Source organism: Athene cunicularia (genome assembly GCF_003259725.1).
Source record: "Athene cunicularia isolate RWA chromosome 6 unlocalized genomic scaffold, athCun1 chr6_part1, whole genome shotgun sequence".
In the NCBI taxonomy this organism is placed as follows: Eukaryota; Metazoa; Chordata; class Aves; order Strigiformes; family Strigidae; genus Athene; species Athene cunicularia.
This window is the reverse complement of record NW_020799105.1, coordinates 21,231,321-21,256,510: the sequence shown is the minus strand read 5'-3', so window position 1 is coordinate 21,256,510 and position 25,190 is coordinate 21,231,321. Positions and strand designations below refer to the sequence as shown.

At 39.1% G+C, this 25,190-nt stretch overlaps 1 protein-coding gene across 9 annotated transcripts in view; it reads left to right on the top strand.

The window, feature by feature from the left end:
- Positions 1-13,063, top strand: part of FGFR2 (fibroblast growth factor receptor 2) — an 84,215-nt gene extending 71,152 nt beyond the window's left edge. For all 9 annotated transcript variants that reach the window (XM_026851203.1, XM_026851200.1, XM_026851197.1 and 6 more), the window contains 6 exons: positions 226-416; positions 3,863-3,985; positions 5,335-5,405; positions 7,229-7,366; positions 8,076-8,181; positions 11,870-13,063. In XM_026851203.1, coding sequence (XP_026707004.1) covers positions 226-416; positions 3,863-3,985; positions 5,335-5,405; positions 7,229-7,366; positions 8,076-8,181; positions 11,870-12,034 — 794 coding nt within the window. In that variant the 3' untranslated portion in view covers positions 12,035-13,063. The remainder of the gene's footprint in view (positions 1-225; positions 417-3,862; positions 3,986-5,334; positions 5,406-7,228; positions 7,367-8,075; positions 8,182-11,869) is intronic.
- Positions 13,064-25,190: the final 12,127 nt, after the last annotated feature.

Sequence of the window (25,190 nt, the reverse complement as noted above, 5' to 3'; positions counted from 1 at the left end):
TTTCAGCCACTAATTGTAGCTCTGCCACTACCCTGCTGTGGAGGTTTGGACCAGTGACTTCGCCAAGTCCAGACCTCCTTTTCTTTCAAGTTGTGCTTACTGATTTCACAGTTAAACATTTATTGATTCAATTCATTCATTAGAGAACACTAAAAGCTTCTTTACATAAAAACATTTTACCCTTTGATCTTACTCTAGTTTTCACGCGGTTCTGTTTATCCAAAGGGCCGTTGTACGTGATAGTAGAATACGCTTCCAAAGGAAACCTACGTGAGTACCTGCGAGCACGTCGCCCCCCGGGGATGGAGTATTCGTTTGATATTAACAGGGTACCAGAAGAGCAGATGACGTTCAAGGACTTAGTGTCATGCACTTACCAGTTGGCAAGAGGCATGGAGTACCTGGCTTCACAAAAAGTAAGTAGAACTCGGCAAATACCGCACAAAGCGCATGGTGTGTATTTGGCACTTTTTTTTAGTTTAAATTTGTTCTCATCTCATTTGTGTTCAGGAATTTGCTGGGAGAAAGACCTTTCTCAAACAAGTTGCATAATTCATACTCTTGAAAATCGGTGGGAAAATTCATACACTTAGTTTTTAATCTCTGTTTAATAAGATTGCTAAAATGAGGCCCAGAATGGATCATTTGAAATAAATATTGCATACATATCTGCACTTTGAATTCATAAGCACAGGTGGTCACTTGATTACACAAGTCACAGTACTCCACCCATGAGACAGCAAGCACCACTTGCCTTCTGTTTCCAGTCAAATCGACCAAACCAGCTCACAGAGTGGTGTAAAGCAAATGAATTTGTTTCTGAAAGGATTTCTAGAAGGATAAGAGTCAGACTTAAGAAAACCACAAGGTGCCAGGGCAGAAATTGTGAACAGAGAAGGCACTTTGCGCTTTACTTAAAACTGGTGTTTATCAGGAGAGCAAGCTTGATGAAAGAATTTTTTTTTTATCCTGTTGTATCCATAGACACTTATTTCTTCAACTTCAAACTTTTTTTTTTTTAACCAGTAATTTGATTAAATTACAGTTATGAAACCTTAAATAGCCCTGTATAACTAACTCTGTAAACATACTGTGACTTGGTGGACAAGCAATCATAAATACCCTGGGTGTTGTTTGGACCCAGTGTCTAAACCAGAGTACCAGATATTGATGATAAGTACTTCCTGCAAGATATGGAAGTGGGTTTTATGCCGGTTTCCAATCGTGTCCACTCCCAAGTATGGAACTGTTTTTAACCAAAGACCAGAGCTGAGTGTAAACCTCCATTCCTGTTGCATGGGGTCATGATTTTTTTTATTGCTTTTCTGCAGTTGTAGAGGTTGGAGGGGAGGGGGAATCTAGGTCTAATTTTGCTTTTATTCTTTTGTTTTGAAACAGTAATTTTTACTGTAGTAGGGTAGACAGGGTGACATGCATGACACCAAAAGAAAAATCTTCTGATGGAGTAAGAGTGAGTACTGTATTAGGTAAAGCACCTTAGGATATCTCTTTCTAAGATTAATGAAACATTTGCCTGGCGATGAGCCATGTCCCAAGAAAATAGAACTGTTGTGAAAGGAAAGAAAAAATCTTTTGATTGGCATATCTTGAGAACAAGCGTCCGGCTGAGAAGCTCTGAAGTGCTCTTGTAGGTCACTGCCAAGAAGGTGTGCACTTGCACAGACGCACCCAGCAGAACCACTTCATCCTCCATGCAGTTCCTTCGCCAAAACACTTGATCAGCGCTGTGCTGAACTTGACAGTATGTGAGGCATTGCACAAGGCAGAGGGAAAACAAAGGCAGCACATAGTAAAACTGTGCATTCCGGTTCTTCAGATATCCCACCATTTCTGTTTGTATTTCACTAGTTCTCTTCCCCTTAGGGATCCATTTACTGAGCTAGAATAATAAGAGAGCTGGTCTTCTCACGGTATTTCCATCATGCAGGAACTGTGAGAAGGCCAGTGTTTTTGTTATTTCAATCCAATAAATGGCTCACTGAGACTTCAAAAAAGAAAAAAATAATATGTAAAGATGATGTTTGGGCTCCTACTTTTTGCCTTACAAAAAGTTTTTGCCTTGCAAGCAATGGCACTTAGAAAAAATATCCCATTTCCAAAGTTGGATGGATGCTTTTTAAAATTCTGTAGACGTGTCCTCTCCATTGCTCCAGTACGGGTACAGGGCCTGGCCTAGATCATTGCAAAGATACAGCAAATCATGAGGGCCAGAGGAACAGCTATGAAACATCAGATATGGAAATCAATAATGGCACCATTTTGAAGATAGGAATGGGGTATGAGAAAGCAGAGTTCTACTAACAGAAGATGCCAGGGTTTGAATCACTTGGTATTCACTCAGAGACGTTACATGTCATTTGAGATGCTCTGTGGTACCCCCAGCCTGCCGTTTTGGAAAGGCATGGGTCTGCTGTAGATCCTGTGTCGTCCCTGGTAGTCTTATCAAGATAACTTGGATATCCTAGTGTGTCTCAGATGACATGATGAACTTCTATTGGGTGGCTGACTTGAAGTTTCTAGTGTCTCGGAGGATGTTCTTGTAGGGTTTGAGAACAAGGATAGGGAAGTAGGAAGGCTGGTCTGAGTTGTTTCTGCTACTGTAGCATTCGTGATGCTGAATTAGAAGACTGGTTTGATGCTGAAAGCATGTACTGTTGTCTGGTCCTGTGCACATGAAGGCATTGCTGGAGCAGGTTTTTCCTGGCAGTTCCCCATGAGTAACCCAGTGAGGAGCAGAAACTTCATAGGCCCATTTAACCCATGCAGGATAAGAGATCTCAGCAAATTGCTGGGGCAAGTTATAATGCAAGAAAAAAATTGGCTGGTGGTTTGGGGTTTTTTGTTGGTTTTTTTTGTTTGTTTGATTGATTGGTTGGTTTTGGTGGTTTTTTTGTAGTGGTTCAGTCCAACAAGTCTATGCACATGCTGAAATAAAGAGTCCAACATAAAGAGTAATCCAAAAGTTGGGGGAAGGATATTTAACTTGAGAAGAAGTAGAATATCCTGGGGGGATTCCAAACACAATGTTTCTTAACATGCCCCTGCTGCCATCTTGTATCAATCCTAATATGCTGCTTATACACAGGAACGATATCCAGAGCAATCACAGTGTCCTTTCAGTGTCAAGAATCAGTTGCAAGTTTTCAGGATAATGCTGACATGAAGGAAAAAAATCTCTGAGAAGATAACATGTTTAGTTTCAGTATCAAAGCTGTTTTAAAAGCAAACAGCCAAGCCCAGATTGTATTGGGTTTTTTTCCCTTTTCATAATTAAATTTTTATGCTCTCGTGGTTGAAGTAAATACACACACCCTAGCTATCTAGTTTAAAATTATATACTGTGGATATATCTCATATTAAGATCTTCTATATTAAAAACGGTTGTGCTGATCCAGACTGTCAGGTTTTAGCTCTGGTGAGATGATATAATTTTAAGACAAGCAACATAATGAAACATTAATTAACAGTCTTTGTAATGAAAGTGCTGCAATACCTGTACCTGGGCACGTGTAATGGAGAGTGCATCACAAACAGGATGGCACAGTGTGGGTCACCACCCAAGCTTTCAGCCTTAGCAAAATATGTCTTCAGTAAACCAGGCGTTTCTGAGGCTTCTTAGGGCCGTTGTTCAACTTAAAAAACACCAGCTGAGGGGATGAATTGCAGTAATTAAGACAATCATCATTTCACAGGCTTGTAGTAAATGTGTGACTTTCCCACCTTGTGATTTAGGTTAAAATCTATAAAGGAGACTTAGTTACGGTGTGGAAGTAATTTCACTTTTACAGCAGTTTATTTCAGTGGGCCTTTTTTTTTTTTTTTTTTTTTTCCCCCTTTACAGTGTATTCATCGAGACTTGGCTGCAAGAAATGTTTTGGTAACTGAAAATAATGTCATGAAAATAGCAGACTTCGGTTTAGCCAGAGACATCAACAATATAGATTATTATAAAAAGACTACTAATGTAAGTAGATGGTTTTCTTATCTCTGGAAACAAGCATTTCTTTCAATGATTTACTTCAAAACTGTGGTTATAAACTTAATGGGCTTCTTGTACAGCAGCCTCACTTTTCATCACAGACAGAAAACAGGGATCAAGGACACAAGAATTTCTGTTCCCTCATAAAAGGATAGTTAGTTAAAAAGATAACCAAAGAGGCTGTATATTCTGTGATTTATTAGAAATGCTAAAATACAAGAATTAAGTTTTTGTATGTCCCTGACTCCAATCACTTGAAATAAGTGGAAATATTCCTGTTGATTCCAGCTCATTTTGTGCCAAGCCTCGGATCGTGAAAAACTTATAAACAGTGCTAGCAGTAACCATGATAAAAATCCTGTTTTGTGTGGTAATGCCACATACAGCTTTATGCCTTTTGCCTGTACTTATCTTGTTATGTACAGGTTATGGCTGTCATATCAAAGTGGGGCTAGAGGTTGAGAAAATTGATTTTTACTTGCCACTCTGTCACCGTTTTGCTCTTTAGCCTGTACCAAATCAAGAAGATAAAATGTTTCAGATGTAGTTATTGATGCCTAGTTTGAACAGCTTACACCTCCATCTCAGGGGATCTCTTAAGATCCTGATGAGCTGCAGTTGGTTTTTCATGGGAACTTTGCAGAACTCGTTCAGTTCTACAGACTTTAGTATGTTGTATAAATATTAATTATTATTCACAGTCATGTTAAGTGTCTTATCTATGAAAACAAAGCACCGAGTGATTAATGGCATTTTAATGGTAATATCTGCCTGCTTTCAAAAGACAGAGCAACCAGGTATGGGTACGTCAGTACTGGAGGGAATTGAACCTTCTTCATATCAAATTTGGTGCAATTCCTGGGCTCTGAGCAGAGCAGACTTTGTGTGCAGAGCAACAGGCGGTTGTGACAGTGAGATTTGGGTCGCTGCAAAAGCTGGAACAGGAAAACAACATGCTTGGGTTTAGTGATCAACTTACTTTTGCAGGCAAGCTTATCTTTAAGAGGATTATTGATTTGGTTTTGTCTTTAAAGAGCCATAGTGGAATGATCTTTTGAATTTTGATCTGCTTATCCTATCATTCTCCTAGCAAGCAGTGCTTTTAATTCTATCTTCAATGTTTACATCCATTTTTCTTAATGGTCTCCCTACTTCAGCCAATTTTACTATTTTTTTTTTTCCCCCTGAAAATTTCAAAGCTGCATTTTGTGCTGGTTTGCATTAGGTTGTTCTCTGAGAAATTATTAATCCTTTTTTAAAAAAAAATAGGTTTGAAGTCATCCTGTAAATTGCTACTGTTTTAATTTTTCTTCCTTTCCCCTCCAAAATTCCAGGGACGGCTTCCAGTAAAGTGGATGGCTCCAGAAGCTCTGTTTGACAGAGTTTACACACATCAAAGTGATGTGTAAGTGGCCTTATTTGAATGGGGTTTTGGGAGATGGGAAGGAGGGTTGTTTTGGTGTGCATTTGTGAAATTTTGGGATATTTTAAATGTATTTTCCTGTTGTCCTTTACCTTTAAGTGTTTTCATTCTGTTTCACATATTAATAGATGGAACAGGACTTGCCCTTAGAAAGTGAGGATTTTATGGTAGACTGCTAACCAGTGCTCTGTTACTAATCTGCCCAGCTTCAAAGCACATGAAAGGTGGAAAATGCTAACCTCCTTCTGTCAGTGCGGAAGTTTCCCCCCTTGAACTTATTTACGGATGTGCAGCTACAAAGAGTCTATCTAATTTGCTTGGCTTTTGACATACTCTGGACTTCCTTCAGGTTTAAAAAAAGAAGAAAAGAAAGAGAGAGAGAGAAAAGAAACTCCCTGAAAACTTATTATAAAAATTTGTGCTAGGATTAGGTATGATCAAACATAGGTTGGATATAGTGGAAAAATTTTCTCTGATTTTTAGAAGTGTTGTTGCATCCCAGCCGTAGTTCACATGTAGTAGGAAATCATTGGACTCTGACACTTCAAAATCTTTTAATGTGTGCACAGAGTCACTGGCTGATGCAACCGCTCAGGATTTATTCTGCTTCCTATTACAGTTTCCTAGGCCCATTTACAGTACTCCTGTGCATTGTGCTTGAAGTAGACCTGCATTTTTTATGCAATGCAGATGAAGATCTTATGGTTTTTATTTCTCCAAGAGAAGCTGTTAACTGTAAAGGGCTGGATGCTTCCCAGCACAGGTGTAAAAGGTTATACATGTCAGTGCAGGGTAAAAAGATAAAGAGCACTGTGGAGAAAATAAAGAGGTATCTCCTCTATCTTTAACCTGGGTGCACTTCCTGAGCTACTCTCTCCTTAAGAAAAGCATTTATTGATGCTTTTCCTGCAATCTTTACATTATTTATGAAGGAAGCTATACACTGGTTAAGGGTGGATCAACTTTTGCTTTAAAATATCTTGGGGGAAAAAAAAAAAACATCTTGGCAAAATATTTCCGTGAATGTGAAGTAAACTACTTCACTGGTTCAGGACTGAAAGTCAGTCTGAGCTCCTCAACAGTCAGGGAGCACGAGGATTTCAGTGCTGGAACTTGGAGACTCTTGGCCCCATGGTGGCTTTGAAGATGGCTAAAGATAATATTATTGTAAGTTTGTGCAAACAGTTTACTAAAATACAGTGGGAGAGCTGCAGAGAAGCTCAGCAGCCAGTGCAAGCTGTGTGGTGTTGCTCACCTGGCAAAGCCGCCTGCCAGAGAGCCCTGGGTTGCCAGCAAGGCATGATGAGGCAGGCTCTGGAGGAGGTGGCAAGCAGGCAGGAAAACTGGCTTAAAATGATCGTCCTTCATTCCCAAACAAAAATTAATAATAAAAAAAAAAGAAAAAGAGAAGAGCAGAACGATGCAAAATATTTTTGTTTTGAACAGTCTGCTTTTTCCAAAATACCCTGCCGCAGAATTGCAGCCTAGCTCCGCTGTGAGCGTTCTGTAAATAATTAAGCTGTGAAGAGACAGTTCCTTGCAGTAGCCCTGGAAATTCGGGTGCTCGGAGCACACCAGACAAAGGCAAAAGAGTGTGTTTACAAATATGCTCAGGTTAGTCCCTGTTGTTGCCCATGCACCTGATGTGCTTCACAGATCGATGTCTTGCTCAGGGTGGTTGGAGTTGGGCAGATGCTGATTTAAGCATCTCTCCTGAGAGGGCTCGGTTGTCGCTGCATCAGCCACAGACACATCTCTGTTTTCAGCAGTAAATCTACTAATGCAGTATTCGCTTTGATTTGTAGTTGGTCGTTTGGTGTGTTAATGTGGGAGATCTTCACGTTAGGAGGATCGCCCTACCCAGGAATCCCAGTGGAGGAACTTTTTAAGCTGCTTAAAGAAGGGCACCGAATGGATAAACCTGCCAACTGCACCAATGAACTGTAAGGACCTTTATTTGCTATAGCAGGATTGAAGGGCACAAACTGTACTGAATTCACATGGCAGAATCAAACATTTTCAGAATTGCTTGACTCTAAAATTGTGTGTGTATATATATGTGTGTATCGATATGTAAAGGAAAGGTATGAGAAGGTCTTCAGGAAACGTTTGACAGAGGGTACTTTTTTACACACCCTGCTGTGATCCCATTGAAAAAAGATCATCTACCAGCCAGTCTTTGTCAGTGTTTTCACGTGCATATTTGTTAATTTGTTTCATTGTTTCAACAAAATAAATCTGGGAACTTCAGCATTATCTCCTGATGATGAGGGGAGAGTGTTTTCCCTTTCTAATATTTCAGTGTAGCCCTTAACTATTTTTATTTTTTTTTCCCATTTTAATTTCTTCAATTCACAAAGACTGCAATCCCTAACATGCAAAAATATTTAAGTGTGTGTAATTTAATATCATTGACATTCCTGGGACGGGAGGCTACAGAATCAGGTCCACAAAGAGGTAATTTAGACACTGGGCAAGGGAGATGCAGGAGGGAAGTGAGTATTGCACAATTTTGGGAAAGTCAGTGGTCCAGTGTAGGGCTGTGGGGGATTGCTCTTTTACTTGTGATGGCGAACATTGAATCTGTATGAAAAGGTTTGCAAGAAGGACGCGTGATCTTAATTAAGCCAAGAAAATGTGTATTTCTTACAGCTATATGATGATGAGAGATTGCTGGCATGCTGTGCCTTCACAGAGACCGACTTTTAAACAGTTGGTAGAAGACTTGGATCGGATTCTCACTCTCACAACTAATGAGGTAGGTAAATTGTTTCCCTCCGTAAGCTGCTGATCAGAACAAATGGTTCAGGAGACAGATGGAATTTATTCAATTATGAAATCCTGCTCGAGTTCTCTTGTTCTGTTTGTTGTTGTTCTCTGAGGTTACATGCAGCTAAACTATATGTATCCTGTGAAATCCTCAGTTTCTTGCCATTATGCCTGATCAATATAACTAAACAGAAAAATATCTTCAAAGTGTTTTTCTTTATTTCTCAATGCATCTTTTGATGTTTTTTAGCATAGCAGTATCAAGGGACTTCCATGCAGCAGGTTGAGAGGCAATGTTTATGTTTCAACATGATTTTCCTGTGAAGGAGAGATGTAGAGTTCGTGGTGCTTTTCATTTATCAACTCAGTTTGATTCCCAGCCATGATATCTAGGTCAGAAGAGGAGAAACAGTCAATGGTAGATTTCAGATTATATGTCTGAGAGTGAATTAGGTTCACTGAAATAGCTCTCTGTGGAGGGAACGAGGACCCACGGGGAACATGCAAACAGCCATCCAATTATCTAAAGGTCCTGCTTAACAGTGCTTCAGGTTGGGATAGATGAATGCAAAAAGGTTTTATTTGAAGAGCATTCTTTCAGAGGTCTGAGAGATTATTAATTTTAGCAAGGAACACACTGATTAGGGTATTCGCACAGGAGTTGGTTCTCTTATTGCTAAATCACATGCGCCTTTGAGGAAGATCACAAGTGATGGAAATGTTGCTTCTTTTAGTGGAGACTTCTTTTGAGGGAAAATGCTTGGTGTTCCAAAAAACATTTTACAAATTCCTACAATTTCTGAGAAATGATATGTATAACGAGAGGAAAGAAAAGTAACAAAATGCTTACAGAGGAGAGTTGCGATAACTTGTTTTGATCATTTCAAAATAAATTTTTCAGATTTGCTATGACTATAAGGGTGGGGGGGGAAGAGGTAGAAGAAAAAGATTTGAATCACTTTAGATTGGTCCTCAACATTGCTCTCTAGATTTTCTGAATTGCCAGAGAAATAAAAACCAGACTATTAAGCAGCATTAGGAAAGGCTGTGTCCAATAGAGACTACAAGAGAACCTGAGTGAAGAGGTGCCATTTTTTATGATCATTTGCCCAGTAGATCTGGTTGAAAAATATTTTTGCTTCAGTAGCCGCTATCTGGATTGTGTTTACTTTAAGTGACACGTTCAGGGATGGCTCAGAGATGAGGCAGGAGTATGTGCTCCCTACTGAGTTGGTAATGTAGCTCCGTGCACCGTTACCATTTTCGCCTCATCCAGTGTTGGCTGCATCTTTTTCTGCCTAATTTATATATGATTTCACAAGACCGGTTGGAGGTGGGCTGGCTGCCACTGCGGAGTGCTGGGTGGCTTGGACTGGATATGCATTTGCAAATTCAAGAAGGAGGTTATGGGCTGCAATTCTAAGCCTGGGAAAAGATATTGCTTTCTTTTTTCTGTGTTTAACCATCTTGCCTTCCCAATTCTGTACTGCTCATGGACCTGGAATGATCTCAAAGGTAACCTGAAAAGGCCTTTAGGGTTATGTAAATTACTTCAGACTGGAATCGTAGGAAAAACGGCTGGAAAAAGCTCAGGAACACATCCAGTCCATCTGATCGGCCTACGGCAGCATCCACTATACGTTTGTCATTCCTGACAGATGTTTATGTAACTTGTCCTTAAAGATCTCCACGGCTGTATTTCTGCATCACCCCTTGACAGTCAATTGCTTTGTTTCATTAGCCTTGCTTCTTGAAGTTTTTTTCCTAATCGCTAATCTTTCAACATAAGTTACTGCTTTTGTCCTATTCGCCTTGGACATAGAAAGCAAATTATTTCACTTGTCTTTGCAAGACACTTTATGTTCCTGTAAACTCGTCGTGTTCTCACTCAGTGTCTCCCAAGAACTCCAGTGTGTCCCACTTTCCTCCGTAACTTTTGAGACCTTTGATTTTGTGTATTCCACACCATTTTCCCAAAGCTCAGTCCTCTCTGCGTCAGTGTGACTTCTGTTTATTCTCTCCACAGTGGAACTTTCCCCCCAGAATGACTCTGTACAGGGTCAGCCTAATTTATGCAACAACTCTAAGAATTGCTAGGGCAGCCTATAATATCTTTTTCTGCATTTGTGCAAGTAATTATTTCTGCTTAAATGGTAGTGCCTTGCTCTTCTCCATGCTGAATCATCACCTGGGGTTTTTTATTGGTGGTTTGGGTTTGGGGGGGCTTTTTTGTTGATTTTTTTCCCCAAAAGACCCTATTTCCCCTGTTTCCCAGAGTAGCATGGAATGTTTCCCTGAGCCACATGAGCAGAAGTCACCAAGAGTGCTGTGGTGTTATATCAACACCAGGAACTGATACTGGAAACTTCTTATGCCCCTTTTATGTGTCTCTGGCCCTTGACATTGGATGAAGAGGTGGAGAGGGAATAAGGATCCCATTTTCAATACTGAATTCATAACTGAATTACATCAAGCCTTTTGATATGACAAGCCATGCCTGATATCCCTTGAGAAGGCCTTGTTTCTTCAGATGCTGGAATACTTTCTTCTTCGATCTGTCTAGAAAGTGCTTGATTATTTCTGGTCATGTGGGACTGGTTTACTAATAAGTAAATAAGTGTCAAGATCTTCCTCGTGGATTTTTTGAAAGCCTAGGCAGCAAGATAGGCAGTAATCATAGATCCAAACTGCCTTCTCTTGTTGCCTACTGTATTTGTCAGCATTTTAAACTTACATTCTCCCCCTCTTTTAAAATGGTGACTATAATATGGTAATGATTGAATTTCTGACTTAAAATATGTTAACCAAGAACTAAATTACCCCAAACCTTAAGCACAGCAGTATAAAATACTGACTGAGGTGGAAGACTTGTCTCGTCAGTACGATCATAACTTGTGGTTTAGCAAATGAAGAGATTGCATTTAAATGAATGCAGCTGCCTTTAGAAGTTGAAAGAGAAGGAACATTTCAAGGGGAAAAATAACTTTATTCTCCTGCCAAAACTGTTGTTTCTAGCAAAAGAGCCTTAACCCGAAACTTGGATTCAGCAGATATTATTTCCTTTTTTAATGACTGCTTTGGTCATGGCTACTCTGGGACACACACACACACACACACACACACACACACACGAATATATAGTGTAAAAAACCCAAATCTATTGAATTTAATTTTGTTTTTCTTTCAGTTCTTTTTTTTGCACGTATGCCACTGCATGTTTAAACACAAATCTAATATCACAGAATATAAAACAGATATTCAAACTGACCAAAGGAATATAAAGTTGGAAGTATCTTTCCCTCTCCAAATCATTACCATGTGCTAAAGAAAAATGGTTCTATTTAGGATGAAATTTCATTTTTATCATTGTGAGTGAAAAGTCATCTTTTGATGTGGTTGGCATGTTTATTTCCACTGACGCGGCTAATGCTGGTGATGTTGGACTTCACAAAAGTACCGTGTTATTGGTTTTCTTTTTCTTTCTCTATTCAGGCTCCTTGTTTTAAAAGATATTTAAGCAACAGGCAGTTTTGAATGCAATTACGTTACAGAAATGAGTGCCATTTTCAAACTGTTCTTTTAATCGCTGTGTAATCAAGCCAAATCAGAGCAGTGCTAACGTGTTATTGTCAGTTTTACTCACTGTCTGAAAATGCAATTTATTTCTTTTGACATAGGAGTATCTGGACCTCAGTGGACCTCTTGAACAGTATTCACCCAGTTACCCGGACACGAGGAGTTCGTGTTCTTCAGGTGATGACTCTGTTTTTTCTCCCGATCCAATGCCTTATGAACCTTGTCTTCCCAAGTACCAACACATGAATGGAAGTGTTAAAACATGAAAAGAAATCATACAGAAGAATAAAGAAACAAGAACATCAAGCTACCTACCATATACAAAACAGAATCCTTTTCTCCAGGACGTTAATGTTTCTGCTTGTACATATGAAATATGATTAAAAAGTTAAAAAAAGAAAACTTGGAGGAAAGCAGTCAGAACCTATATAAAGAATCTCATAATTTGCAACTTTCAAATATTCCCAACAAAGAAGAATGTTTATGAGCTGTGTCTAGATACCTGTCACTATCAATTTTCTGGCTTCCTGTAAGCTGCAACAGACTTTGTTTGTACAATGGACCAGTTGGACTTGAGGCAAACTCTGGGTCTGCCTTTCTTGTTTATTTTGTAATATTTGGAGAAAATATATGTTGGCACACACTTACAGAGCACAAATGCAGTATATAGGTGCTGGATGTATGTAAATATATTCAAAATATGTATAAATATATATTATATATATTTACAATGAATTATTTTTTGTATTGATTTAAAAATGGATGTCCCAATCCACCTAGCAAATTAGTCTCTTTTTTAACAGCTATTTGCTAAATGCTGTTCTTACACAGAATTTCTTAATTTTCACCATCCAAAGGTGGAAAATACTTTGCTTTCAGGGAAAATGGTATATCATTAATTTATTAACTAATTGGTAATGTACAAAACAGTTAATCGTTTATAGGGTTTGTTGTGTTTTTGTAATTTAAATGGCATTTCTATGCAGGCAGCACAGAGAACTAGTAGATATATTGCTCAGACTTTACTAGTTTTCAGATCTTTAAAAAAAGAAATATTTACAGTATATAACTAATTTTTGGGAGGTAAACTTTTGATTTATTTGTGTTCAAAAACTGCAGTGTCAGGTGATTATTCTTATCAAAAGCAAATCCTTTAACAAGAAAGTCTTTTATTCTCAGTATCTGTCACTTTAACAATTTAACTCTTTAGTGATGTTTCCCATGGCCAAAAAGCAGAATCATTCCAAACACACACAGACACACACAAAAAATACCCAACAACAAAATTTTTTTAACGAGGGTTCCTAAAGTAAGGAAAGACATGAATTTGTCTATAACCGTAGCAGAACTTACTGCTCTAAAAGGAGCTGAGCTTCTACCCTGAGTTGCACATGCATCAAATTAACTACAGTTCTCTTCCCTGAGTTGGATAATAGGTTCCAGACCTTTTCGCCTGGATCTCTTGCCTTTTAGACTACCCTCTATTGTAACTTAAGTTTAAAAGAGAGAAGTTGTTTATAATGACAATTTGCCATAGGAATATCAGCATCTTTTTAAAGGATTAATTCATGCTGACTCCAGTATTTCCTTCTGATCCATTCCATAACAGTAGGTATAGCACTGGCCTCTGCTAAAATATCACTGTTGTTTGTATCTTTTTACGGAAGTCTTGTGTTTTTACTTTCAGAACACTCACACTGATATGGCCATGCAGTATGAATGCAAATTACACTGTTTTTTATGTGGTGGTGTTTTGGGGTTGTTTTGTTTTGTTTTTAAATTGGGTAAAAAAAAAAAAAAGTATTAAATTCTGTTAACTTTTGTACTGACAATAAAATGTTTCTACAGATATTAATGTTAAAATTACAAAATAAATGTCATGCAGCTTATTTTTCCTAATCCTTTGTGTGATACAAAATGGTTTCCTGAACATCAAGTGATGGAACGCATCCAGAAATGCTTCCTTTTGCCCTTATTGTAGATCCTATATTACAAAGCAATTCTTTCAGGAATAATACTGTTGCCTCTGTCTTATAAAATGTCTGCTCATGAATAACGTGGGTTATTTGAGTAAACATACGTACAGTCTTTGGTGTTTGTGGGCTTGGGACACTATATGCTGGAAAATTATTTGAAATGTTCATAGTGTAAACATAAAATATATTTTCTTTTTACTTAGGTTGTGTCCTCTAATTAGTGAGGTTTCTCATTCAGACTGGAGATGTTGGAGGACCATTTCTATAAGAGATTTTTAAAAAATCATGTGGAAAGAGAGTCATCATGGAAAGTGAATTTTTTTTTTTTTTTTTTAAACTTGAAAACAGAAGGAAGACACACCAAAATATCTGTGCTTGAGCCAGAAATGGGACGTTAGTCACGTTATTTATGGTCATGTATAGTCACGTTATTTATGGTCACGTTACTGTTGTAGGCTAGCCAGAAAAGCGTTACTGAACCTGGTCTTCACCACATGCTGTAAAAACACTCCAGACACCAAACTATTCTTTGGTGTCTTTTCATCTCTTTCTACTTTGACCAGAAATCCCATACCAATCCCAAGAAACACCCTAAAAAAGTGCCCATTAAAAACTGGTGTTTTCTAACTGATTGAAAAAATTCCCACCTCCTTTAAAAAAAAAAAAAAAGAAAGAAACCAACCCAAACAATTCCCTTTCCCCATGACATCTATTACTATTAGCAGCAGCGGTAGCTACTGTCTGACAGAAACCACAGTATTCTTAATGTGACATGTCTCCTTTTAAAATTCTCTTAAAGGGTATCGGGAGATCTTGAATCTTGGTCTGCTCGTACTGAGATGAATTTAAACACATCTTTATTACTTTATTTTTTTAAAATAAAAGTACATTAACACTTAGAAACATGGTGGAAAGGAGCTGTTAAATAATGTTATTTAGTTACCTTTGTTTTGGTTTAAATTGTTTATTTGCTTTTCCTCTGTTGATTTTTATTTTAGCTCTCAAAGATTTAGATTTGCACCTTGGAGAGAGACCACAATTTCACAAACTCAATTTCTAGGGTAGAAGCAGAACATCCTTCGTGTGCAGAGTTGCAAGAGGAAATTGGGCAGCAGAAAATAAAACCCAACATTGAAATTTGTCTGAAGGGGACATAATTCTTTATTGCACTGCTGTCTTTGGCTCTTTCATGAGAAGTAGGGGTTAGGAATTTGGATTCCTATCTCATCTGAAAATAAAGTTGCCACTAATAACAGGAGTAATACTGAAAAGTAGCATTATGTCAGGAAATGAATTTATATTGATGTGGATAATGAGGATTATAATTCTGTGTATAATGTTTCCTGCAGCACCTAATTGTTTCTTGTTCCTCGTTTAAGTATTGATTCAAATCAACATTGTAATATATGAAAAAATATAGATGTAGAAACCAAGTTTATAACGGCTCAAATCCACAAACGAGTTCATGTTGCCTATTTTGGTTTTTTTTCCACTTTATAACAAGTAGCATGGGCTATATACAATCGGATTACAAGATAGCTTCTGTCACTTTTTCTGATGAATTCATATCACTCAGTATCTGTTTTGTTATGCTTTTACAATGTGTTCTGACTTTCAAATATGTCAAAAGACAAGTTTGCTTTTTTATTTCTGGAAGTGACATGAGCAAAGCTGGGTAGCAAATCTAGTAATTTTCCTGTCTAGCCACTGAGAAAAGAGTGCCACAAAACCCTGAGGTCTAGAGACCGTCTTTTGAGTGAACGATTCGGTTATCTCAGTGTAATTAATTAAACCAAGAGGAGATTAAGAGTTGTCTCGATCAGGGCATATAAGCTGCTGTTTGAGTAAAATGCTTTTTAATAATATAGTTCTCTTCCATAAAAGCTCCAGACCCAGTGCCTGAAGGTGGAGCAAGGCCCTTCCAGGCTAGGTGGAAAGGTGATAGAAGCAGTGTACCGATGGGTGCCGTCGTCCTTCCCCCCAGTTGGAGAAAATGTGATTTCCCGTGACTCAAGGGTGAGCAACATTCAGCAGCCCAGTGAGCTGGTTATAATGTTTCTTCTTGTCCTCCAAGTCTGTGATGGGAAAGTTCTGTCATGCAGATCTTGAACGGCAAGTTTTGGAGACTTTTGCAGTTCAGGAAACTTCAAGTATGTGCAGAGTGGCTACTTGAATCAGTGTCTGACTGTTATGTTAAGAAAAAGTAAACTGTTAGCAGACGAGTCCTGTAGCAAACCTTCAGACGTTTTAGTTTTATTTGGATTGGATTTAAGTAGCCTAACATAATCAAGGGAAAAAACTGATGCAAAAAATTGGCTATTCTGAGAAGGGGAAAAAAAAAAAAAATCCATAGGAGGGGAAAAAGAAGCCAACCGACACCTGTTTTTGAAAGGTCATTTGTCCATTCAGTATTCAGGAAGTTCTAGATCTGCGTAATTTGATCTAGTTGTTATAAAAATATTTAATTGATTTTTTTTCCACAATAAATATAATAAATTTGTTGTGATGAAGTGTAAGTGACCTCCAACAATTTGTACTTGGAATGATGATCAATCCTCCTGTGCCTGTAAATATGTCTGTGTGCTTCTGAGCTTTCGTCACTGTGAGTCCTAAACGTTACAAGCAGCTTAAATGGAATAGACGTTGTGGAGTAAGTCGTCTTTTTTAATCCCCTTTTACCTATGTAAGACTTCTGTCAACCAGATTTTCCATAAAACTCTGAAAGGAGAGAGAAGGTGGAGGCAGTCATTCTCTTCAAAAGCATACAGAGACAGAACAAGGGGCAAGAGGCACCAATTGCATCAGGATTTCTGTCTGGAATTTAGAAACCATTTCTTCACTGTGAGACCACTTGGACACTGGGATAAACTGCCTAGAGAAGCAGTAGCATCTGCCTGGCTTTAGGAATTCAAGACTTGGCTTGATGGGGATGTGGATGACTGAATCTAAGGCCCTGCTTTCAACACAAGGTTGGCCAAGATGATTACTGGTCCCTTCCCGCTGAAACTTTTCTGTGATTTTGCATATCTGCGTTATTGGCCAAAGGTAACCCAGGTCTGCAGATGAGTTCTGGAAAGCTGCGCTGGCTCATGCTGAGGTTGTCAGTAGGATGTACCGTTCAGTAAATTCAATTTAGTAATGCATTTAACAAGAGAGAGATCCCCCTCTATTAAGGCATTTGGATTTTAAAAGTCAGGTCCTGGCTTGCTTTTGACTTTCACAGCTGGCCAAAAATTTTCTGACTGAATTCTTATGCAGTGGAAAACTGTTTTGTCAAAGGCTTTCTAAAGCACGAGGGTCTTGCAGAAGATATTTTGACGTTAACAGAATGACACGACCCTATTGGAGTCATCTTGTCGGAAGGAAATGAAGTCATTTTATGTTGCAGCTATTTAGTAGTAGACAATAATATATAAAGTAAAAGTAAGAATGGAGTATACTGATTTTATCAAGACACAGTGGTTAGACTACCTCAAAGTGACACCCAAATAATTGCATTTTTAAATTGTTTTATTTCCAGTTCAGGCGCTGATGATATTTTCTCCAAGTACAAGAATTTCTGGAGGAATAGACTCATAAGTATCAGTGATGTTTATATTGCTCAGAGTCTGTATCAATATTTTGACAGACTTTTTCCTGATGTACCACCTATTATCCCCTACAACCAGAATGCTGTGAGTGAGGCCAGGAGCCAGTATATCTCAGGAGGGTTTGTGAGGAGCCTGGCACCTTTTCCACCGACCAGCACCATGCACTGGGAGCAGGTTGCCTCCCCTGAAATAGTAAATTACAGGGCAAGCTTTTCCAAAGCCTTGAAGGATTTCCAGGGAGGACTAATATTTCCTTGTGGCAGAGGAGCAACTCATCTCTTCTGCTGTGGCATCGTGCCTTTCAATTGTCCGAGGCAATAAAGAGAGAGTGGAGAAAAAGGACAGCAAACAAGACCCCCAGTGTCACTGCTGTCTGGAGAAATCTATGACCCATTATACTGGAACCAAAGTGAATTGCGATTTGTGGGAAAAAAAAAAAAAATCAATACTGCCAAGGACTGTTTTTTTTATAGACATATCAGAGGAGGTAGCTAAGGTGCAACATTTTGTCCAGACATGTTTCCCTGGCAGAACTGTATTTTTTAGGACTATTCAGCAGCATACAGTACTTTCTTTTCCAAAAGTTTGTTGCTGCCGAGATGCACAGACAGCTGAATACTGCTGTGTTGCTAAATTCGGTGAGGGATCTGCCATGGGAATGATGGCTTGGGTATTCAGAAGAGCAGACTACATCTGGGTCTGGAAAGAGGAGAGGGGGTGTGATACCACTGGAGAAAACGGAGTCTCATCTTCTTACACCATGCCTGACATTCAAGAGTTACACGTTAAGTCCTACATGCCGAGAGCAGTTTGCGACCACGGAAGGGTAGTGGCAGTGCCCCTGAGGAAACTCTGACCACGCGTACCTGCAGCTGGCCTGCGATGAGGCTTCCTGAGGAGAGCAGTGGCAGGAGGATTCCTTTGTTCTTCGCTCGACCAGCTGGTTTTGGAGAGGATAGGACAGAGCCCACAGTGGGCATTTTTTGCTGGTGCAAAATTAGTTTGGAGATGAGGGACCTTTTCAGTGCAACCTCCATGCTGGTGGTGCAGAAAATGCATGAGGAGACCTTCAGCTGAAGGGAGAGTGATGGTCTACCACAAGCCAGCAATATGCTGCAAGAAAAGAGGTGAGAGAATACTTGTACAGTTGGCACTGGCTCTTAATTCAAAGTGTTTCCTTATGAAACTGTTCATTCTCTCCTCATCAGCTTCAGGAAGCCGCCAACCCAAATGCCTGTGTGCTCATCTCCTGTGGAGCTGCCAGTGGGTTTGAAATGGAACTGCCAGCATGCAGCTTGCCTGGCACATCCAACTTTCTTGAAGTATTTTCTTTCATAAATAATCCTCCTTCTTACCAGTTTCCTTGACCATATTTCATTTGTTTTTAAATAAGATTTAAAAACAAAAACAAACAAAAAAGTATTTGCATTTTTCAGGTCGTAGATTTGGGGGGAAAAAAACCGCCCAAAACAACCAAGGGTTTCTGCTAGGAAAATATAAGTAATAAAAATTCGCCTATATATTTTTCCAAATTAATATTTTCCCTCTCATTTAAAATTTCCAAGACTTGTTCCCTGACAGCTGTTATAACAAATGGTGGACTTCTTCAGCTGATGTAATCCAAGACTTCTTTCATGTCAGAGGAGATGTAATATTTATTTATGAGCCGGTCAATGAAGTATGATCCATTGGTTTGTTTTTTAATGTTCAGTAGCCCTTTTTTGGTATTTTTCGGTAAAAATAGTATATTTATCTCAATTATATATATAGACTAGATCTGTACAAGATTTTTTTTGTAGGTTTAGCCCTACAGGTTACTAAATCATGAAGCTAATGCCGTTTAAAAGTTCAGTAGTCATGTAATAGATGTAATCATGACAGGGTTCTGGAAGAGTCAATACATGTGTTACTAACCAGATAAAAATTCTGTACGAGAAATGTTTTTATTGTGAGTTAAAAGTGTTGGGGTATTTTTTCCCCTTAGTATTTGGCAGCTCTTTGCTTGCTCCTCATTTGACTTTTTGCTTCATTGTTCACAAATACGCTGTGGATTCTCATCTGGCTTAATAGTTGGGAAACAACAGTTACATTCAGGTTGGTTCCAACAAGTCTTAAAATCCCAGAACTTCATGCTTGGTCTCTCTTTTGAGACTGACTGCCCTAAATGTGAAGGATTTCACTTGGATCCAGACTTGCATCTTGTAATCTCTATTTTTTTGCGCGTGTAAGCTGGCTTCACAGTTTCGTAGTTATGTGTGCTGAGCTCCCTTTATTCTTGGTGTTGCAATAAACAAGTAGGAATAATCTGCTGTGGTTTTCTTTAGGCTTTGTTTCACTCATTGCAGACAGATGAGAAGGGAAGAGGCAGCAGTCCCTTGATTTTTGTAGCACTGTGTTCGTTGTCCTTCTAGCTGGACCCTCCTCCACCTCCTGCCCTTGCTTCCAAATCCCAGAGCACACGCCACATCAGTAGTTAAAAAACATACATCCTCAAAGACTTTCATATTTTGTTGAGATTTCTTTGTAACTTGACTGCAGACAGCCGTTGCTCCATTAATCAAATCCCTCTGTTTGACAAGCGGTAGATTTATGGTACTGTGTTGATGAAACCAAACTGCAATTAAACACAATCAATCAGTTCAGCTGAAGTTTCCAGATATGGCTTGCAACATCCTTTTCAAACGTCATTAGAGTTGGGGCTTTGAGAAGCATGGAGTGAAACCAAAGAAAAAAAAAATTATCTTTTCCAGAGTGTTTTCAGTTTCCTCAAATGTGCCCTCAAAGGTCTAAATGTATTTTTTAAGAAATAAAGAGCCAAGGGGAAGACAAAAACCTAGGGGTTTACTTTTGGTCCTGGGGTAGGAGTTGGGGTAAAAGGAACATTAGAGGACAAAGTGGTAGGTCACTATATTTATATGGTTCCTGCAGGTGCAACGTCTGCTTTCACTCTGAGTGGCACAGCAGTCATGAATGAGATGTTCCATTTCAGGCGGAACATTCCCACTTCATTAATTAATAGCAAAGTTTCATTACAAACATGGTGAAGTTGCATGCTGGATTTCTAAACCCTTTCTTTAAATAGCTTTGGAGTTCTTGATTTCCACAGTGTTTCTATGTACAACCATACCCCAGCAATTCCAGAAAACTATCATCAAGAAGTAGTTTAATTTCATTTTTTAATTTATTTGCTATTAAATGCAATTCTTTTTCCTCAAAGCAACTATGATATTCATGTGGTAAGTCCAAAACATTTTGAGTTTTTTTCTTCCATCCATTGTATATCCTTTGAGGAGAAATGCTTAGTATTCCTTGAGGTTACACACAGTAACAAATGCACTGTTGATATTGTTGTTATATCTGTGGCAACTAGAAGCATGTGTAAATCAGTATGTGCTTTTCATATAGTATGAAAAGGGAAAGATACTCAGATAGTAGTGCCTGTGGTCCTTTGCAGTCCACACAACGAGTTGGTTCTTACGTAGAAGATCAAGAACATATTCCTAGACACACTGGGGGAGAGATGTCCCAAGAGCTTTTTAACCCAATGGAAAAAAAATCCATCAGTTTTCTGACAATGAAAGAAGATGGAACTCAACTTTCACATCAATAAAAAAAGTAAAAAAGTAAAAAAAAAAAAAAAAAGCACCTTTGTCTTTTTGCTTGATCTATGTGTTAGGTCACTTAATAAATTTGTTGATGCTTCTGGCACCTAATTCTGTGTTTGATAGTCAAGAAAGGTCATTCTCCTATATCTATTTTTCATTACAACCCCATCCTCATCCGAACTTCTGTTTTGAATCTGCTATGGAGCCAGTTACCAAGATTCACCATAAAAAAAGTAACAAGGATTTCTCTCAGCAAAATCTATGTCTGTCTGATGCCATTAAAAGTAGGCCTTGTGCCAGTAACCACATGATTATGTTTCTTACGGTGTCAGAGTAACATGGTGAGGAAGTTGACTCCATCTCCAAATCCCCGCTTTATTCCATTCTGAGAGACAAAGAATATTTGAAGGGTGGGACGTTTGGCTTTTAGCACACCATTTTGCAAAAGGCACATCATGCACCAGTAACCTCCTTCGAACGGTGGAATGGCTGTGGACATCTACTTAGCTGTCCATGTTTCAAATGCTGGGACTGTGAGTCAGTAGGAAATTATCATTGTGTGTTTATCCTCTGTGTACTTGGCCATTTCATGATAATAATTAGTTACAGAGAAGCTCCACGAGAAAGGAACGTGCTGACCGCCTTTAAACCTGCCGCCGCCCCACAGCACACGATGGCCCAGCTGTGCAGAAGATGGCTCCGGAGCTGGCGGGAGGGCTGCGTATGGCTGTGGAAAGGAGCCACCTCGCTGCAGCGATTTTTGTTTCCCATAATTAATAGAAAAATGTTGGGTTCTCTGGAATCTTGTGGTAACTGGTGTTGTATGGTAAGCGTTCGCATGTGATGTCTCCTAAGCTTAGTTTGATTGAAGGTTTACTGACTGCAATTCTGGATCAGATTCTTGGACCCTCGAGTCCCACAGCTTGCTGCTGCCAGTGCTCGGTACCCAGAGCAGTTTCCTGCTGTTTGCTCTCTCCAGAAGGGCTGCTGGGAGGCTTTGGAAAAAAATCACTGCAACTTCAAAACTTGTGAGGAATTTTGCTTGTAAGGTTCATCTTCTCTCTGTGAACACCTTCTCTGTTGCAGTTCCAACCACCCACAGCTTCTCTGCTTACCGCAGCAGTGTCAGGGGAGGAAGCATGATGGGGGTAAAAGTGTGTGCTCCCACATTTGCTTTTTCCCCCAGAAGGAACCCCTCGTCCTTGCTAAAGCTCTCCAAGTCATGTGTGCCAGACCCACATCAACACTGCTGGCTGCAGGAGTGAGCAGCTTCCACCCTGGCCTTACTGGCTGCCACTTTGCCTCCTAAAAAATTAATCTCGATTTTGTTTTAGAACAAAAAGCCACTTCCAGGTCCTCTGCAGTATGGTCTTCTAAAGACAGCTACTGCGTTGACCATATAGCCTGGACACTGCAGGCACTCTGCTGGATTTTGGATTGGATTTAAATTTTCCAATTGTTAATTTTATAATGTGTCCCTCAGGTCCCTTATTAATGGACAGCTTACAGAGGAGGTCTGGGTTACTGTTTAACACAACCTTCAATACTTTGGCATCCCTTGAGTCAAATTGAGCTCTCAGGCTTCTGCTTGCCAAGTTAAATCCTTTTAGCATTTTTATAATCTCCAAACACACGTTTCTTCATCTCTCGGACTTGATCTCTTCAATTCAGTAAGCATTTGTTGTTTGAAATCAGATCACGACGAAATCTCTTAATAGTCACTCTATGAAAATATTTTGTTTAAAAAACACTCAAAACTTAATTGGAATGAAAATACCAGCAGCTGAATTGTAGTTTGAAGTCATAAGCCTGAGAAGCAGCTGGAACAGCAGGATTCAGAGAGACACTTCTAAATCTTCCTCTTCCTACAGGAACATTTCAAGGCTGCTCTATTTTGGCAGGCAGTGAAAAGGACCCACTTGAGTTTAGCCTTCTCTGACCAATATCGTATGCCGCTGTTACATCTGCCACATAGCTTTGCAGATAGAGCACAAAAAATGTTCTTTTTGTAAGTTTTACAAAGGGTTCTGATGAGCTCCGTGTATGACAAAAACTTCGTTGCCATTACTGTCGTATCTGAAAAATGACTTGCTCTAGTAGAGAAATTAATTTCATCTCAGCTCCTCTAATGAGATTTACTGAAAAAATATGCTGTAAGGAAAGATTTTGGATGACTTGTTCATTGGATGAGAGCTTACTCCTTCAATTGTATTCAGTCTGGCTCAAACTTGTCCTAAAAGAAAGATCTAATTAAACTAATATAAACATTCATGAACTTGCTAGACAATTTTGATTGTGTTTTGTTTACACTTGGTTGGTGAAATTGTTAACGCCCAGATAGTTTGAGACCTTGGATATGCACAATAGTGTCCCTACTATGACTTCAGTTGGCAAAATGTTGTAAGTTTTCAGACCAGTTCTCTGTCCAATTTCTACTAGATAAAATTCCTTCCACCACAAGAGCTAATTGATAAGAGTAGAATTAATTGAGTGGAGAAATTGCTTTCTCTGCAGCATGGCAGCTTCTTGTTTGTCTCTGAAAAGACTGACTTTTCAATTTGATCACTGTAGAACATTTTGTTTTAGATAAAGAGGAAAATGAATTTATAAAAAAAATGTAATTTTGGCATTGGTGCTGTAAGAGGTACATGCAAAAAAAAAACCCTAAATTAATGCAAACTTACTGGAGCAGCCTTTAGATAAATTCTTTGCATTGGATATTTACTTTCAAATTACACTTATGACCAGCAAGATATCTGGATGCCTAAAACATTTTTTAAAATTACAGATATAATAATACAAACTTGGCACATAATGCAACGAGAATGTCAGCAACCTCAGAAGTCTAAAACGTTCCAGTGCACTTGCCTGGATGAAGCCTCCTGCTCTCTGTCAGCAGCAACACAGGAACTCCAGTGAGGACTTTTGGGAGTTTCCAAAGGCATCCAAAGTGATTTAGCAAGGATTGCAATCTTAACAATACTGACAGGCTTTTTGTTTTGTTTTAATTTTATTTGATAACCTGGCATGCAAGCTGAGATCAGGAGGCATTAGCAGCTGAGTGTAGTCGCAAAACTAAATGGTTAAGGATATAAACCAGACTTCCAGCTTGAAGGAGTTGTCTTGTTTTAACTCTTCCTGAACAATCTCATTATCCTGGTGTAATCACAACCATGAGAATGAGGAGAGAGGGAGCAAGCATGTTTTAATGCACGAGGGGAACAGTTATCTCCTGTTACTCTAAGTCACTCCACCCTCACCATACTGTAAATCATTTATTAGAGTATAAATTATGCTCCATATACATAGTCTGTTTATTCTTTCTCAGAAGTATTATTTAAGTGGCTATAAGCAACTTGTTTTGTGCTAATTAAGACAAAACTAATTTTTGCTGACTTTTTAATTCCTCTATCAAGTGTTTGATTAAGTGCATGGACACTGTACGCCTGCAGATAAGGCTGAAACTCATTAGTGCAGTCAGAACTGCAGTCTTCATTTTTTCCTAATAGATTTTGTGGGAATAAAACTTGGGATATGTGACAGAAGAGGTATCTGCCTTTTTCATTTTAATGGTCTTTCTGAAACTCCTACATGGAGAAGTTCCCTCTCCCTTACAGCACTGCCGTAAAACCCTGGCATTAATTCAACAAACTGCTTGAGTACTCGCTTCATGCACGTCCTTTATTACCACTGAAATCAAGCTGAGTGTAAATCATGTGCTTATACACCAGAATCAGGGCTTCTGTGTAAATGAGGTGGTGGTGACCTGTGGGAAAGGGTTTTTAGGTGCCTTGGCTGCCCTATGTCAGGCAAGACCCAGGATCAGGGCCACGGAGCAGGTCTCTCCGTGGGCAGAGGGAGGATGTACCACGGTTCTGGATTACCTTTCTGGGCCCACCACCATGGTGATGTAAACAGTGCTCAAGCCAAAGTTGTCCCAAGGAAAGAGAAGGTCTGTAACAAATATAAACAAATCACTTGAAGCTGTTGACAACTAATTCTGGAAGTTGTTTTGTTTGTTTTATCACCTTCCAAATTCTGTATTATGAAGATGCCTTTCTGGACAACGCTGCAGACAGCAGGAGTGTCTCATCAGTTTGGCAGTGTGAAATGGACACAGATTAAAACTGTGATGCAGACTAGACCTGGTGAATATTTGCCAAAATATTCCATGAATATTTATTTGGATTTTGAACTGAATTATCTTTGGCCTTGTTCCCCCTTCTTGGAGCACATACAGTAAGAGCACAG